The sequence below is a fragment of the Artemia sp. Qi Xiang Cuo genome, chromosome 15 (assembly GCF_049724085.1).
Source record: "Artemia sp. Qi Xiang Cuo chromosome 15, ASM4972408v1, whole genome shotgun sequence".
Classification (NCBI taxonomy): domain Eukaryota; kingdom Metazoa; phylum Arthropoda; class Branchiopoda; order Anostraca; family Artemiidae; genus Artemia; species Artemia sp. Qi Xiang Cuo.
In genome coordinates, this window is record NC_142808.1 from 27,216,551 (window position 1) to 27,233,477 (window position 16,927).

The 16,927-nt window shown below is 35.4% G+C and overlaps 1 protein-coding gene across 1 annotated transcript in view; it reads right to left on the reverse strand.

Moving 5' to 3' along the window:
• The window catches only part of LOC148943508 (uncharacterized), a 108,819-nt gene that overhangs the window by 60,200 nt on the left and 31,692 nt on the right, over window positions 1-16,927 (reverse strand). Inside the window, exon 2 of the mRNA XM_089100896.1 lies at window positions 11,586-11,829. Within this exon, the coding sequence (XP_088957022.1) occupies window positions 11,586-11,829 (244 nt within the window). The remainder of the gene's footprint in view (window positions 1-11,585; window positions 11,830-16,927) is intronic.

Here is a 16,927-nt window from a genome sequence, read left to right on the forward strand (position 1 = left end):
ATTTGAACCTTTTATAATTTATAATAATGTATAATATAAATACTGTAATCTTAACTATAGTGAAGTTGCCTATGCAAGTAAGTATAGGGAAGAGTTCGATCTTTATTATATTACAGAAGGAACTAGATGTAGCAAGTTTTACTATTGAGACGAGTCGTCTTACTATACAACATATAGTTCGTTATCACAAACTGTTTGCTTTGATGTATCTATTGGTACCAAAATTTTGTTCTTTAGAGTGTCGGTTACTATTGAGACAAGTAGCTATTATTACTATAGATTTCATTACCATGAACTGTTTGATTGCTTCAAAATTCAAATATCTTTGAAAAGACTGCAGTATGAAAATACATCAAAAATACAATTTTTTTTGACAAAATTGATTCTACTTTAAAAAGCATTTTATTTTTAATAACAAAAGGCACTAGATGTTGTAATTTCCTTTAAAATGAGCTATTATACAGCTCTCCATGATTTTCCAGTGCCCAGCTAGCTGAGGAGGACAAAAAGCGGAAAGAAAAAAATATCCCGTTTGTGGAGAATAACTTGGTTGAAGTCAATTTTCTTGATTTTGAAGCCAATTTATTTCCTTTGTTATTCAAGCCAAAGGGCGGTAAGTTTCCTTTATAGGGGTATCGGACAAGGCGGTTCTAATGGTGTAATTTTTGTTTTGATCTGACTCTTTTTTTTAGGTGTTAGGGGGTTTTATATTTCTTAACATTGGACGTGATCGTCTCTTACTAGGTTGCTAGCTACCGCTGCAACCCGGATTCATGTATCCATGCCCCTCTAAAAACTAGAAACACAAAAATCGAACAAGATTTGACGCACAAGATTGGTTTCGTAAGGAGCAATAGATCTTTAGGATTATTCTTAAATTGTTTCCGCAATGCCTAACGTAGATAACCGGTATCCTTTGTTTTATTCGCACAGTATTTCCCCGATGTGCTTGTGATTGCACGATAGGTTTCAAAATAGCAGTCCTTAAAATGGGCTTAAATTTGTAACAACAATCTACGAATTGCAAGCAAAACAGGGTGAGTAGAAACCGCTATGGGGGAAAAATTGGCGAAAATCAACTAATTTTAGAGTCCATTTTCGGCAAAGGACGAATGGAAGTCGACATATTCAACGGAGATATATTAAAGGAATCATTCCTTTATTCGATATTAATTCCTTACTACAGGTGGATTTGAACCCACAAACCTCCAATCATGAGGTACAATTTCATTCATTGTACTGTAGTAAGGTATTCAATTATTTGATTTTTCCATAAAGTTATGTATATATGGATAAATAAATTTTGATAAACTAATTCTAATGGCAATCTTTGGCAATTTCAATTGAATCATTTTAAATTAGAGTATAGATAAGACTATGTTATCATTATATGATAATCAATATCAGATTTCAGTTCTATATATACTCTAATAAAACTATGACGACATTCATTATTTATCTAGTAGGGTTTCAGACAAGGTGGTTCTAATGATGTACTTTTGTTTTGATCTGACTCTATTTTTAGGAGCTCTGGGTTTTTATATTTCTTAGCATTGGACTGATCATCTCTTACTAGATTGCTAGCTACTGCTGCAACCCGGATTCACATATATAGTTATGAGAGGCAGCGTGGCTGAGTGGTCCAAGGCGCTGGTGTTAGCCACCAGTCTCTTCGGAGGCGTGGGCTCAAATCTTACCGCTGATATACGATTATGATTTATGTACAAAAATCAAATATCTTTGAAAAGACTGCAGTATGAAAAGACATCGAAAATGCAGTTTTTAATCGAAAAATTTATTCTCTTTTAGAAATAATTTATTTTAGTTACAAAAGATTTTTAACCCAATTAATTTCCTTTGAAATGAGCCATCGAACAACTCTCTATGATGCTCCAGTGCCAAGCTATCTGTGGAAAAGAAAGAAGGAAAAAAAAAATATGCCGTTTAGGCAGAATGTTGTAGTAGCCGCCACTTTTCTTGATTTTCAAGCCAATATATTTCCCTTGCTGTTCAAGCGAAGCGCTAGCGCGCTGCCTATGATTACAAACAGGAAAAAGCCTACAGTTTTTTCTTCTTTGAAATAGTAAGAGACAAACCTCAAGCAATCAAGCAGCGAACTAAGTCCAATTTATGCAGTGGTATGTTATTCCAATGATCGTCTTTTAATGTAATTCATGTATCCACGCCCCTCTAAAAACTAGAAACACAAAAATCGAACAAGATTTGACTCACAAGATTGGTTTTGTAAGGAGCAATTGATCTTTAGGATTATTCTTAAATTGTTTCCGCAATGCCTAACGTAGATAACCGGTATCCTTTGTTTTATTCGCACAGTATTTCCCCGATGTGCTTGTGATTGCACGATAGGTTTCAAAATAGCTGTCCTTAAAATGGGCTTAAATTTGTAACAACAATCTACGAATTGCAAGCAAAACTGGGTGAGTAGAAACCGTTGAATGTACAATACAGGAGCAACAAGTAGGTCTTGATGATGTCAGCAGAAAATGAACTCAATGTCCCTGAACCTAGAACGTTTCAGCATCTTTTTCTTAGAACTTTATCACCACTTAATGCACTGAACATAGTTGAAACTGTGATCTTTCACTTTAAACAACACAAATTCCGATGAAAGGCAAATAAAACAAAAATATATCTGCTAGCACAGGAAAAACATAAAAGCCGGATATTTTCTTAAGCTTTTTATCATTCAATCGAATATGGATATAATTAGTATGGCTTCAAAAATGGCATTCAAGGCCATTTTTTGACCAAAGCCATACCTTAAATTCTTCTTTGATGGGATACAAGAACAAGTGAGACTGCATATATCTCATGACTTGCAACAAGATTGATACATTATTTTTCCATTCACAGAAGACACTTGAATACACATAACTATTCCTTCTCGTAGCATTCATGTTAAATGCGTAAGATCCACAACAAAATCATATCACAGAAACACTTTCACGCTACTGATCGTTATCTACGTCATCATGTAAAATTACCGTTATTGTCATCAATCTTGTTTAAGATTTAATGGAAAACAAGCAAACAAACAAATAAACACGCATCCGTGATATTTCTTCTTGCAAAAAAAAATACCAAATTCCACATTTTTGTAGAAGGAGCTTGAAACCTCTACAGTAAGGTTCTCTGATACTCTGAATTTGATATTTCAATTGCTTCTCATGTTGTTATGTAATTTGCATTAGCCGGATTAACTGGAAATGTTTGGGGCTGGATTACGATATGTACAATATAAGTGCATGGCAATTGACCTTCCCTCTCAAATTTTTCTCTTCTAAAGGCTGTAAGATTCTCATCAGAATGGTCTCAAAGATACTTTTTTGATGGATAGCCAATAGGTGGAGGAAATTAAGCCAACAGCTGCACGTACAACAAAACCATTTTAATGATATATATCTGAATAGATTGCCTGTATCTGAATGTAAGACACAGCACAACGCTAGTCATCATGTTCTAGAAGTTAAGATGAGCATGGAAAGTTTGGCCTAGAATGTAAGTTCAATTCCCGGTATGGAAAGATTTTACTTATGACGATTTCTTAAGGAATAGAACTAAAATCAATTTGAGTTAAATATATGTTGCATCATCATCTATATAATGATTTCTTATAATACTGTTACTATGGGTTTCAGGTCGTTCCTTAATGTAATTCTTAAAAAAATAAACTCTGGCCTATGATCAAAAAACTCCTCTGGTCTTGATTTCGCCTCAGCGTAAACAATAAGGCATTTAATAGTCGTCCTTTTCCAAGCTATTAGAGTGTCATTAAAACAAATAAACTCTGGGCTATGAAAAACTTAAAAATTCCTCTGGTCTCGGTTTCACCTTTTAGCATAAATATCAATGACAAAATTAGAGGTTTGCTTCCTCATATACGGAACAACTTTTGTTCATTCTTAGTCTTAATGCAGCTCCTTACTTTATAGTTGAAACAAAATTCCGTTTTTTTTAAAGTTTCGGTTACTATTGAGCCGGGTCGCTCTTACTATACAGTTCGTTACCACGAACTGTTTGAAAAATAGGACTAAGCCTATAGCTTTTTCTTCTTTGAAATAGTAAGAGACGAACCTCAAACAATCAAGTAGCTAACTAAGTCCAATGTATGTAATGGTTTGTTATTTTAATGGTCGTATTAAAGTGTAATTTTCTATTTACGTCATAGTTTGAATGAATCTATGACGGCATTTATTATCTAGTATATGAAAATGCAGTTCTCTGTAAAACATTGATTTGGTTTTAAATGTTTTTTTATTACAAAAACACGTATTTTTCAGTGCTCACCTATCTGAGTGGAAAAAAAAGAAAAAAAGATGCTCTCGGTGCAGATTATCATAGTTCAGGCAAGTTTTCTTGTTTTTCGAGCCAATAGATTTCCTTCACTATTCAAGCAGATTAACTTCCTTTTGCTTTGTCATAATATAAATACTGTAATTTTAACCACAATAGTAGGCTACAATAGTAAGCATATGTGCTTGTAACTAGTGGTCATGATAGCTGGCATTCATCAAGACTGGCCATAAAAATGCAGTTTTTAGTAGAATAAATTGTCCTATTTAAAATTAAAGAAAAATAATTACAAATGGCACTAGATATAGTAATTTCCTTAAAAATTAGCCATTCAACAACTCTCTAAGATGTCCAGTGCCAAGCTATCTGTCGAAAAGAAAAGAAAGAGAAAAAAATTATGTCGTTTAGGCAGAATGCTTTAGTAGCTGCCACTTTTCTTGATTTCCAAGCCAATATAAATCCCTTGCTGTTAAAGCTAAGGGACATAAAATTTCTTAGATAGGGGTTTCGGACAAGGTGGTTCTAATGGTGTACTTTTTGTTTTGATCCGACTCTATTTTTAGGAGTTAGGGTTTTTATATTTTTTAACATTGGACGTGATGGTCTCTTACTAGGTTGCTAGCTGCCGCTGCAACCCGGATAATAGCTGAGGAGAAAAAAAAACAGAAAAACAAGCCTGCCGTCGATGTGGAATATCGTGGTTTCAGCCACTTTTCTTGATTTTCAAACAAAAAATTTTCCTTGTTTTCGAGCCAAGGGACAGTTAGTTTTCTATATAGGGGCATTTGATAATGCGATTCTAATAGTGTACGTCGTGTCTTTATCTTGTACTAGTTTTAGGGGTTATGGGCTACAGGATATGATCGTCTATTACTAGGTTGCAAGTTACCGCTGCAACCCGGATTACAAACAGGTAAAAGCCTATGGCTTTTTCATAGTTGGAACAGCAAGAGAAGATGCTTGTTCTATCTTAACTTTTAGTTACTATGTGCCATGGTTTGTTCTTTACTAGGTTCCAGCTATATCCAATGAAACTTACATAGTTTCCATCTATAATGAACTATATCGATCCTTTATGTAACATTTGAAAATTCATTCTCAAATAAAAATTGAGTAATTTTACAGGCAAAATAAAATAAAACTTAGCAAAATTTTAAACGGGAAGCATTCCTGGCAAGGGATCAATAAATTTAATCTGTTATATATCTCATTATTATTAGGTATTAATTTCAATAATGCATTATGTCCCAAACCTAGAGGAAAAGAAAATCCAACTCATACCGAAATTACAGAAAGATGTATTGTTTCCCAAGATTAAAACAGGTCTATATGTATTTTTTCTGTATCACATACTTTGGCTTCCAACTCATTTCCAATTATTGGACAGATCCGAATTCTGTAATCATAAGGCGATAAGATGATCTGACATCCCTTTTTTGTCGTACCCCATTTATAATCACCTGTATCGATACTTCATGTATCATATTGTTAACTTTTACAATTTTAATTAATGACGTCGTGTTGCAAGTGGCTAGCACGATCATCCGTTAACCGAAACGTGGCTCAAGGCCACCCGGGGTCGATTTCTTTTAGTTTGTAAGCTATTAATAAAACCATGATTTCGATGATACTTACAAAATTCCTATTTACAGTATTGGTCCTTTATTTAATGCCCCGGATAAAAAAGAACTTTTCTAAAGATGCTTGTATTATCTTAAGTTTTAGTTTCTATGTGCCGTGGTTTGTTCTTTACTAGGTTTCAGCTATATCTAATGAAACTTATTTCTTGGTGTAGTGGTTAGCACTTAAGACTTCGAATCCTGCGATGAGTTCAAATCTTGGTGGACCCTTTTATAAAATGTAGCTTACTTATACTAGCATTTAGGTTTCTGCCGTAATTCCTTCTTTTCAAAATTAAATTAGTTACTACGGCCTAGAGTTAGTTCTTTACCACATCATAAAAATTTATTTTATAATAATAATTATTTCTGTTAATTACAAAAGATTCCTATATACAGCAATTACCTTTAAAATGAAACATTACACAGCTCTTTATTATGACCACGAAATGTTTGATTTAATATTTCAGTGACTTTGGGTTACAGTTCGTTCCTTAATGTAAATACAAACAGGAAAAAGCCTATGGCTTTTTCTCAACCGGAATAGTAAGAAACGACCTGGCTACAACCTACGATTAAGACATCATTGATCAATCTTTACCATGATCAGCATAAAAATCCGATTCTTTTGATGTGTCTATTGGTATCAAGATTGCGTTTTCTAAAGTTTCGGTTACTGTTGAGATGATTCGCTCTTAATATACAGTTCAGTTACCACGAACTTCTTGATTGTTTCAATTAAAATCAGCATAAAAATTCGATTTTTGATGTATCTATTGAAATTAAAATTCGGTGTTTTAGAGTTTCGGTTACTATTGAGAGGAGTCGCTCTTACTTAACAGTTCGTTACCACGAACTGTTTGATTGTTATTCCAATGATCGTTTTTTCATGTAATGCAAGTTAGTATAGGCAAGAGTTCATTCTTTATTATAAAATATCTGAGTGGAAAAAACGGAAAAAAAGATGCTCCCGATGCAGAATATCGTAGTTCAAGCAACTTTCCTTGTCTTTCAAGCCAATGGATTTTCTCCACAATTCATGCAAAGGAACTACCTTTTGTTTTGTCATAATATTTTTAGATCTGATTCTAGTTGCGGTTCCTATAGTGTACTTTACTAGGTTGCTAGCAACCGTTGCAACACAGATACCACTGCAACTCGGATTTCTAGGTTGCTATCACAGTTTATATAATTATCCAGTATGATCTTTCCCTATATCACCCATTATAAAAACCCGGACCGAGGTGCAAGTGCTCCAGAGAACGTTTTTGCAGATATAAACATAAGCGGCATTAGATCTTTTCACGGGTAGACAAAGAATAATCACCTACAGAACCAGTACTGACAAAAACACTTAGCCGGCTCAACCAATAAGTGAACAATAAGAGCAGAAATAAGTGGATAAGCTTTTTTGTTCGCACCGAGAATGAAGAGAATCATCTGCGGTAAACTTACTGGTATATTATATAAACTGTGGTTGCTATCTAACACTGCAACCCGGATTACATACAGAAAAAGCCTAAGGCTTTTTCTCAGTTGGAATAGTAAGACACAATCTTCAGTATGGTACCATACCCCATCTAAGCAAAATTTCAAAAGATACTTGTATTATCTTATATTTTAGTTACTATGCGCAATAGTTTTTTCTTTACTAGGTTTCAGCTATATCCCTTGAAACCTACATAATGAACTATATCGATCCATTATGTATATCTTATGTTATCTTGTCGAAAGATAAGTATAAATATTGCATTCACTTATTACTTCATATATGGTTATTACCTACGATTATGACGTCAGTCATCAAGACTGGCCAAGAAATGCAGTTTTTAGTGGAAAATTCATTCTATTAAAAAAAATAAATTATGAATGGCACTAGATCTAGTAATTTTCTTTAAAATGAGCTATTGAACAACTCTCTACGATGTTCCAGTGCCAAGCTATCTGTGGAAAAGAAGAAAAAAAAAGATGCCGTTTAGGCAGAATGCTGCAGTGGCTGGCACTTTTCTTGATCAAACCAATAAATTTCCCTTGTTGTTCAAGCCAAGGGAAAGTAAGTTATATCCGCATATGCCGGTTATCCAGTTGGTTGTTATATAAACATGAAAGAGAGCTGATTCAAAAGTAACATTTTACGGAAAACGGTTTTTGCTTGTTCAGATGAACAGTATCAGCTGGTTTGCATCAAAATCCTCCCTAACATAGATAAAACGTAAAGCATCATGAACATGCGAGTAACGTACATGCAAAAAAAATGCTCTTTGCATACTAGTTACATGCGTTACACGCGAGTATGTTACATACGAGTTACAAACCTTGCATACGAGAAACATACGATTAACATGCTTGTACAAGCGCCATACACAGTGCGTAGCAAAAGGTCGTGTTTTGAGGCAACTTTCGAAACCCTATTCAATAAAATAACTAAATCTGGTACTTGTGCACTTTCTGGTACCCACCGCTATAACTGTATCAAAGAAACCAGACACGAAAACCGCGAAACGGGTATTTGCAATAGAGAAATGGAATGCAAAGCGTGGTTTTCATTGCGTTTACAATATTTAAACTATTGTTTTTTGGAGTTTAGCAGGGGGGAGGTACCTAGGTTAGGTTACGTATTTAGTATATGATATACTTTACCCCCCCCCCCCCCCACCCCTAATGTGCAAATATATAGCCCAAATTTGTTTCTTATATATTCTTATAATAATATTTCATATAAGAAATAGGATAAATTATATATTCATCCTATTTTATTTTTCAATTAGCATTAACCAAACTTGACTCCTTTTGTGGGAACCATATTATGCAAAAGTACCCTAAATCTATTATTGTGATCTGTGCTAAAGACCCAAAAAAGAAAACAACAAGCGTCCTTTCACTCTCTAAATGTGGCTCCTAAACTAAGATAGAACCTAATGTGCAGGAAATGCGTTTGATCAATTCCTCCTCTGTCCAACGTAAAAGACGTGTAGGTGGTATCTGTGTTTTCTTCTTCTTTCAACAGGATTTACCATAAACTGAGAAACAATGCACTCCCACCTGGATCAATTTAAACTAAAAATACTGGTAATCCTAATTTTGTTCGAAATTCAGGATAAAATACATATTTTATACGTTTCTCAATTGAAAAAAAGAAGAAATATTTTCCCTACAAGAAGTCTCAAAGAAAAACTAAAGAGTGAAAATAAAGAGTCAAAGTAAAACACAAGACACAAAACCAGATATAAACTTAAATAATCATTAAGCTAAGAAGGAACAGAAACTACTATCAGTGCTCTAAAAGAAGCAATAGAAGTTACAAATCCTAATCGAAAGAGCCCCTTGCAAAGTTTCTACGACCAATCCTTTCACAGAATTCCTTTGGATTAAGTGTTAAGAGAACAAGGAAAAGAAACACAAATCATAGCCTTTTCTGGATAGGGGAGCAGTCAATTTTCTACTTTAAAATTCAGGGTCTGGTATTGGCTGTGGCCAATTCCTATTGGCCATAATAGGCAAACTTTCTATTGGCTGTGGCCAATAGGAAGTTATTTGTTGCCTTAAATCAAGAAGAAGAGGAATTAGATTTTAGTCAAATTGTGCAAAAACTAGCAGTAGAGCCAGACAGGCATACAAAAATAAATATAGGGTATTTTCGTTTACCAAATGTAGCTTTCCCTCAAAAAGAACTTATTCTCAATATTTACTTTTTAATTTCGAAAAAAAAAACAGCACTGAGCTTGAGCTGGCAACCCTGAGATTGGGAGTTAGATACTCTACCTAGTAAACTAGCTGGGCTTGTTAGTTTGTTTAATGCCTTTGTTGTGTTTCTGTATAAATAAACGTGCTTTCTGTAAATGAACTTTCTCTGGAATTAGAGACGCTTCCTAATTATATAGGTAGTTGACTTCAAATACATTGTTTGTGACAAGCAAAAAAATGTAAACACTGGTTTTATCCATCTTGATTATCAGTACTTTTAATACCTTACGAACTAGTAGCTGGTCGATAGAGCGTCATCGTTCTGCCTGCCGTTTCTCAGATAACCCTCTTTTTTTATTAAACCTGGTTTTTGTTGGCAACAACAACTTTTCGGACAATATTATTGCTATGCTAAACATAACTCAGCGTATGCGTCATATGAGAGCTACTTACGTGAAATATCTAGCTTTAAACTAAGTACTATCGTGTTTTATTTAATTGGTCCTGAACACCTAGCATTATCATTACCATTTACGCTTGTGATTCATGGACCCTCAAAACAGATGACCAACGTCACCTAGCCGCATTCGAAACAAAGTCACTTCACCGTATTGCGGGCATTACGTACCTGAGCAGGGTCTCTAATATTAGGCTCTTTGAAAACCTCGAGATCAAACACGTCATACCTGATAAAATAAAACTGCAACAACTTAGGTGGCTAGGCCACATCCAGCGTATGGAAAATACCCGTCTTCCAAAAATAGCCTTCCACGGTCGCGTGCATGGTTCTCGCCCCAGAGGTCGGCCCCCGAAGAGATGGAAAGACAACTTCTCTACGCTCAAACTGTCGCAACTTCTACGCCTGTCTGAAGATAGATGCTAATACAGACGCCATATCAATAATATAGCCTAGTGAATGAAGAGGCCCCAGAACAACCTTCGAGGAAGGATCAGACTTAAGTCAAGTAAGTCAGAACGCCTAGCCAATCCCATGAGGCTATACAACGGATAGCTGAATCGAATGCTTCCCCGGACATCCGGAGGGAAGAGCATGGCTTAACTTACATATAAGCTACCCATACCCTTTGATCCGGAGTACATATACAATAAGATTCCAGCAGGGTTGCCAGCTTGCACACTTTTCGTGTGAAATGCACTCTTTTTTTACCTCAGAAGGGATACGCAAGAGTGAAAATCACTCTTTTGGGAGTCAGTTTTCATTCGTTTTAAAAGTCAGTAGTTGACAACTTTTCAGGCGTGCATTTAACCCACTGTATATAAACAATATGCAGTAGAATCACGCTCATTACCGATTTTTATAAATGTATTGGAATAAGTTAATTTAAAATTAGATTCTTTAAAATTTAGTGTTACAAAGGTGAAGCCAAGTTTCGCGTCCAAGAGAAATCTGACTTGTCTACTCGCGAAAAAATCTAATGTCGCTTATGTCTATACGTTCTCCGGAACCCTTACATCTCGGTCCGGCTTTGTATAATGGTTGGGATAGGGAATGATTCTACTGTAAATTATTTATATACAGTGATTTAACCCAAGGAATTTGGTTGCCAACTTGCACACTTTTTGTGTGAAATGCACTTTTTTTTTACCGCAGAGGGAATGCGCGCATGGCAGCAGTCCAAAATTTTTTTGACTTGCTCTTCTTTGGCCTTGATTTGCACTCTTTTTAGACATCGCCAGTTGGCAGCCCTGGAGGCCAGTTGGTTCCCAATAATCAAAAAAGAGAGTATACCTTGTTTCGTCTTACGATGGGGGGATTGACTTGAAACTTTCAAATTTTTTTTTGGGGGGGGGGGAGATTAAAGGATTCATAATTTTGTTTTTACAGCGAGGGGAAAAATACTTCTCTTTGGTTCTCACAAAAGCATAAATGCTACAGTTTGTTTGCCTTTTTTAAGCCGAGAAGCTCTTTAGCGAGTATTCAAATAAGAAAAAGAACAATAAATTTACCTAGATCTGGACTTGCTGAAGGGATGGCAAATAGCCTTGCAAATTCATCTGCAAGACTGCTATTCAATGGGAAAAGCTTCTCAAATCGCGTCGGACTGCTGTAGTCTGAATACTCTGAAGGAGGTGATACAACTTTTGTTCTATTCACAGGAGGCGGCGTGAAAGAGGTATTTGGCGGTGGTATAGTCAAATTCGGCGTTTGTACTTTATCCATAAGCCTTGAAGGACTTGTCTCCCTTAATGTCTGCAATGAGAAATAATCAGGGATGCGCTTCTATGTGAATCAAGCAGAACAGAAATGCCCAAAACATCTATTTTGACTTAAAGAAAAAAAAAACAGAAACATAACTCGAATTAAATCCCTGGATATTTATGGATCGTTAGCATTAACACTCACTAACGCTTTTTAGGGCCATAGGTCACTTGCGCTTTACTGAAAACAATTTTTATTTTGAACACCGGGAAATAAAATTTCAAAACATTAACCAAAACAAAAAAAAATAATAAAAAACACCATAATGACCAATATTTCTGAAAAGAACTAATGAAACTAGACTAAGTATTTAATGTATAATGAATTCATTCCTAAAAGTTTCAGTAATTTTGAATTTATGAAAGTTATTTAACAATAAAAAACAAGTTTTTTCAACGGAAAGTAAGAAGAAACATTAAAACACAAAAAGAACAGAAATTATTCCGTATATGGAGGGGTTACCTCCTCCTCAACAGGCTACCTTGCTTTTTACGCTAAAGTTTTGAGCACTTGTGTTTCAGGAGTCGTTCTTAAAAATAGGACAAACAGTCAAATTTTAGCGTAGAGACAAAGGTATTGATGAGGGAGACAAACAATTCATATATAGAATAACTTCTGTTCATTTTGAGTTTTAATATTGGTCCTTACTTTCAGTTGACAAAACTTGTTTTTTTTATTATTAATTAAAAAAAAACTTTTTCCACAAAATAAGTTTTTCAAAAAAAAGTAAAGAACTCCCGTAATCCAAAAATGAACAAAAATAGAATCAAATTACCTACCAAGCATACAACTACCACAAATCAGTATCAATAAATAAATGAAACCCAAAACAAACAGAAACTAAAATAAATAACATAGTCAAACTCGAAACGAGCAGAAATTGATATGAGTAGGGTTCTAAGCCCCATGCTTTCTGAAAGCCAGAATATATTGTGTACTTTACTGAAAAAAATTCAAATGAATTTACTGAAAAAAAATCTGCATTGTCAGTTTAATATACATATACTGATATTTATTCCTTAAAACCTTAATTAATTTTTGATTTCTTAAAGTCATAAAAGTGATAACATTTAAAAGAATTTTTTTCAGTAAAGTACAAATTATATTCTGGCTTTCAGAAAGCATGGGGTTTAGAACTAGACCCCGGCGCCACGCCCGGGTCCACGCCGCATCGACCGAAAGCTACCAACGAGAGGCCCAGTTGACCGCCGCCGCAGTGTCGTAACGCCAGCGGCACGCCACACGCACGCGGCCGCCGGCAGAGGCGGCACCGTTCGGTTGACTTTGAATTAATTTTGCGACAATTTTTTATTACGTCAACCGCAAAATCGGAGCTTTTCTTTTCCATGGGATTAAGTATTTCGATTTTCCTTATTAGAAATCAAGCAGGGATTGCACTGTTCCCGAATTTTCGGGGATTTCCTCAAAAATCTATGTGTTACCTGAAAAAAAATGGTTCCCCGAATCCCCGAAAATCACCCAAATACGGTGCCACCCCTAGTGAATTATCTCTAGTGACTATCCCTGCCAAATATTACTTTGTATACAATAATTCTTCATAATTCTACACTTCTTCACTACTTCACTAGAGTGGTGAAAAAGAGTCAAACTATCAAACAGTTCGTGGTAACGAACTGTAAGTAAGGAGCGACCCGGCTCAATGGTAACCGAAACTCTAGAAAACGGGTTTTTTATACCAATAGATATATCAAAAGAATCAGATTTGAATGCTGATTCCAAATATATAAATTTTCTCAGGTTTAGTCCTACCTATCAAAAGTTAAGTACCTGAGAAAACTTGGCCGATTTTTGAAAAAAGGGGAAAAGACCCCCTAAAAGTTATAGGACCTTAATGAAAATAACGCCATCATATTCAGCGTATCAAAGAACCCTACGGTAGAAGTGTCAAGTCCCTATTTACAAAAATGTGGAATTTTCCATTTTTTGCCAGAAGAAAGATCACGGATGCCTGTTTATTTGTTGGTTTGTTTGTTTGTTTTTTTTCCCCAGGGGTGATCGTATCTACCCAGTGGTCCTAGAATATCGTGGGATGGCTCATTGGAACGGAAATTAAAAGTTCTAGTGCCCTTTTTAAGTGACCAAAAAAAATGCAGGGCAACTAGGCCCCCTCCCACGCTCATTTTTTCCACGAAGTCTCACGATCAAAATTTTGAGATAGCCATTTTGTTCAGCACGGTCGAAAATATGATAAAAATGTCTTTTAGGATGACTTAATCCCCCAAAGTCCCAGGAGGAGGGCTGAAATTTATTAACTTTACTCAATTTTAACATATAGTATTGTTAATTGGGAAGTATTTAGACTTTTTCAGTGGAGATTTTTTCTGGTAGGTGGGGGAAGGAGAGGGTCGGGGGCTATATGGAAGGATCTTTCCATGAAGGAAGTTTTCATGGGGGAAGGGAAATTGCCATGAAGGGGGCGCCGGACTTGCCAGCATTATTTATTGGTTATTGGGAAGTATACAACCATTTTCAGGAAGGATTTTTTCTGGAGGGGGGGGCTAGAGGAGGGGGTTACTCTGGAGAATATTTCCGTGGAGGATGTTTCTTTGGGGTAAGGGACATTTCTATGAAGGGGTGCCGGATTTCCAAGCATTATTTAAGAAACGGTCAGAAATTAAATTAAAAAAAACAAGTTTTTTCAACTGAAGTGTAAGAAGGAATATTAGAACTTAAAACGAACAGAAATTATAACGTATGTGAGGGGGTTCTCCCCAAGTCAATACCTCGCTCTTTACGCTACAGTTTTTTTTAGTGCTTTCAAAAGAGCTATCTATTCTAATTAAACGGCCTTTGTGATTCAGGGGTTTGTGAATCAAAATTGTTTTTAACTTTTAACGTAAAGAGCGTGGTATTGACTAAGGGGAGAACCCCTTCATATAAGTAATAACATATACGTAATAAAAAAAACAATAAAAAAACATGCGATACGGCTCAATAGTAATCGAAACTTTTAAAAACGAAATTTTGATGTCAATAAATGTATCAAAAGAATGTGTTTATAATGCTGATCCTAAATATATAAATTTTATTAAGTTTAGTATTACTCATCAAAGGCTACGAGCCTGAGAAAATTTACTCGATTTCTTAAAGAGGGGGAAACATCCTCTACAAGTGAAAGAATTTTAATGAAAATCAAAACCGTCAGATTCAGCGTATCAGAAAACCCTATTACATAGGTTTCAAGCTCATATCTGCAAAAATCTGCAACTTTGTATTTTTTGCCAGAAGAAAAATATACGAATATAGAAGTTAGTTACGTAAGTTAATTTGTAAAAACATCCATTTAGCAAAAGAACAGTAAAATTTTTATACAAATAAAAGCTGCATTAACTAAAAAACGATCAGAAATTAACTAAATAAAACAAGTTTTTTTAACTGAGAGTAAGGAGCGACATTAAAACTTAAAACGAACAGAAATTATTCCGTATATGAAAGGGGCTGTGCCCTCCTCAACGCCTCGCACTTTACGCTAAAGTTTGACTATGTCTCACAACTTTATTTTTTAAAACAATAAAAAACTTTAGCGTAAAGAGCGAGGCGTTGAGGAGGGGACAGCCCCTTTCATATACGGAATAATTTCTGTTCGTTTTAAGTTTTAATGTCGCTCCTTACTTTCAGTTTAAAAACTTGTTTTTTTTATTTAATAACGTAAAGAGCAAGGCGTCGAGGAGGGGACAGCCCCTTTCATATACGGAATAATTGCTGTTCGTTTTAAGTTTTAATGTCGCTTCTTACTTTTAGTAAAAAAAACTTGTTTTTTATTTAATTTCTGAACGTTTTTCAACTAATACAGGTTTGATTTTGGCTCACCGTGCATGAAAAGTTAAAACACAATTTGTATATTAATTTTTGCAGATTTATTCCGGATATGAAAAGTCGCCCCCTCCAAAATGCTTCGCTCTTTACGCTAAAGCTATTAGCATTTTTAAAAAACTTCCTATTCTTATAAAACAGCCCCTGTGTTTCAATTTTAGTAAACAGTCAAACTTTAGCGTAAAGAATAAGGTATTGAGGAGGGGACAACCCTTCATATCTGACATAATTTCTGTTCGGTTTTCAAGTAATGCCGGTAAATCTGGATCACCCTCTATGAAATATACCCCTCCACCTCATGGAAAACTCCTTCGTGGAAATTTTATCCAACTTAATGTGCACCCCCCCCCCGTCAAATTTCCTCCAGACAGTTTCTTCCTTGTTGAGAATTCCCCCCCCCTCTCTGTAAGATTGCTTTTGGACGATTCGCCTGAAAAATTCTCCTTAGCCTTTTTTCATAGGAATAAGACTTTAATTTCTAATCGGTTTCTCGATCACTCCAGAAATACCCCCCTTCCGTGAAAATTATTTGACAGAAAAAAAAACTTGGCAAAGAGAATGTAAGAAAATTAAAAAGAATTTCTTATAGTAATTCTGTTAAACCCCCCCCCCCCAGTGTAACATTTCCCCTAGAATAACCACTCATCAGAAACTTTCCTCCCAGAGGAGGTTTTTCCCTTAGAAACCCACCCCAAGCACCCCCCCCCCCCAAAAAAAGGCTGTATACCCAATAACAAATACTATATGTAAACAATGGGTAAAGTTCACAACTTGCATCCCTTCCCCCGGGGACCTCGGTGGGTCATTTTACACCTAAAGACACAGATATTAGATTTTTCGACTATGATGGACAAAATGTCTATCTGAAAATTTTGATCCGGTGACTTTGGGAGAAAATAAGCGTAGGAGGGGGCCTAGTTGCCCTCCAATTCGTTGATCACTTAAAAAGGGCACTAGAACTTTTTACTACCGTTAGAATGAGCCCTCTCATCATATTTTAGGACCAATGGGTTGATACGATCACCCCTGGGAAAAAAAAACAAATAAACACGCATCCGTAATCTTTCTTCTGGCAGAAAAAAAAAACACAAAATTCCACATTTTTGCATATAGGAGCTTTAAATATCTACAATAGGATTATCTGATAAGCTGAATCTGATGGTATGATCATTACGATTCTATGACTTTTAGGGGGTATTTTCCCCCTTTTTCAAAAATAAGGCAAATATTCCCAGGCTCGCAACTTTTGATGGGT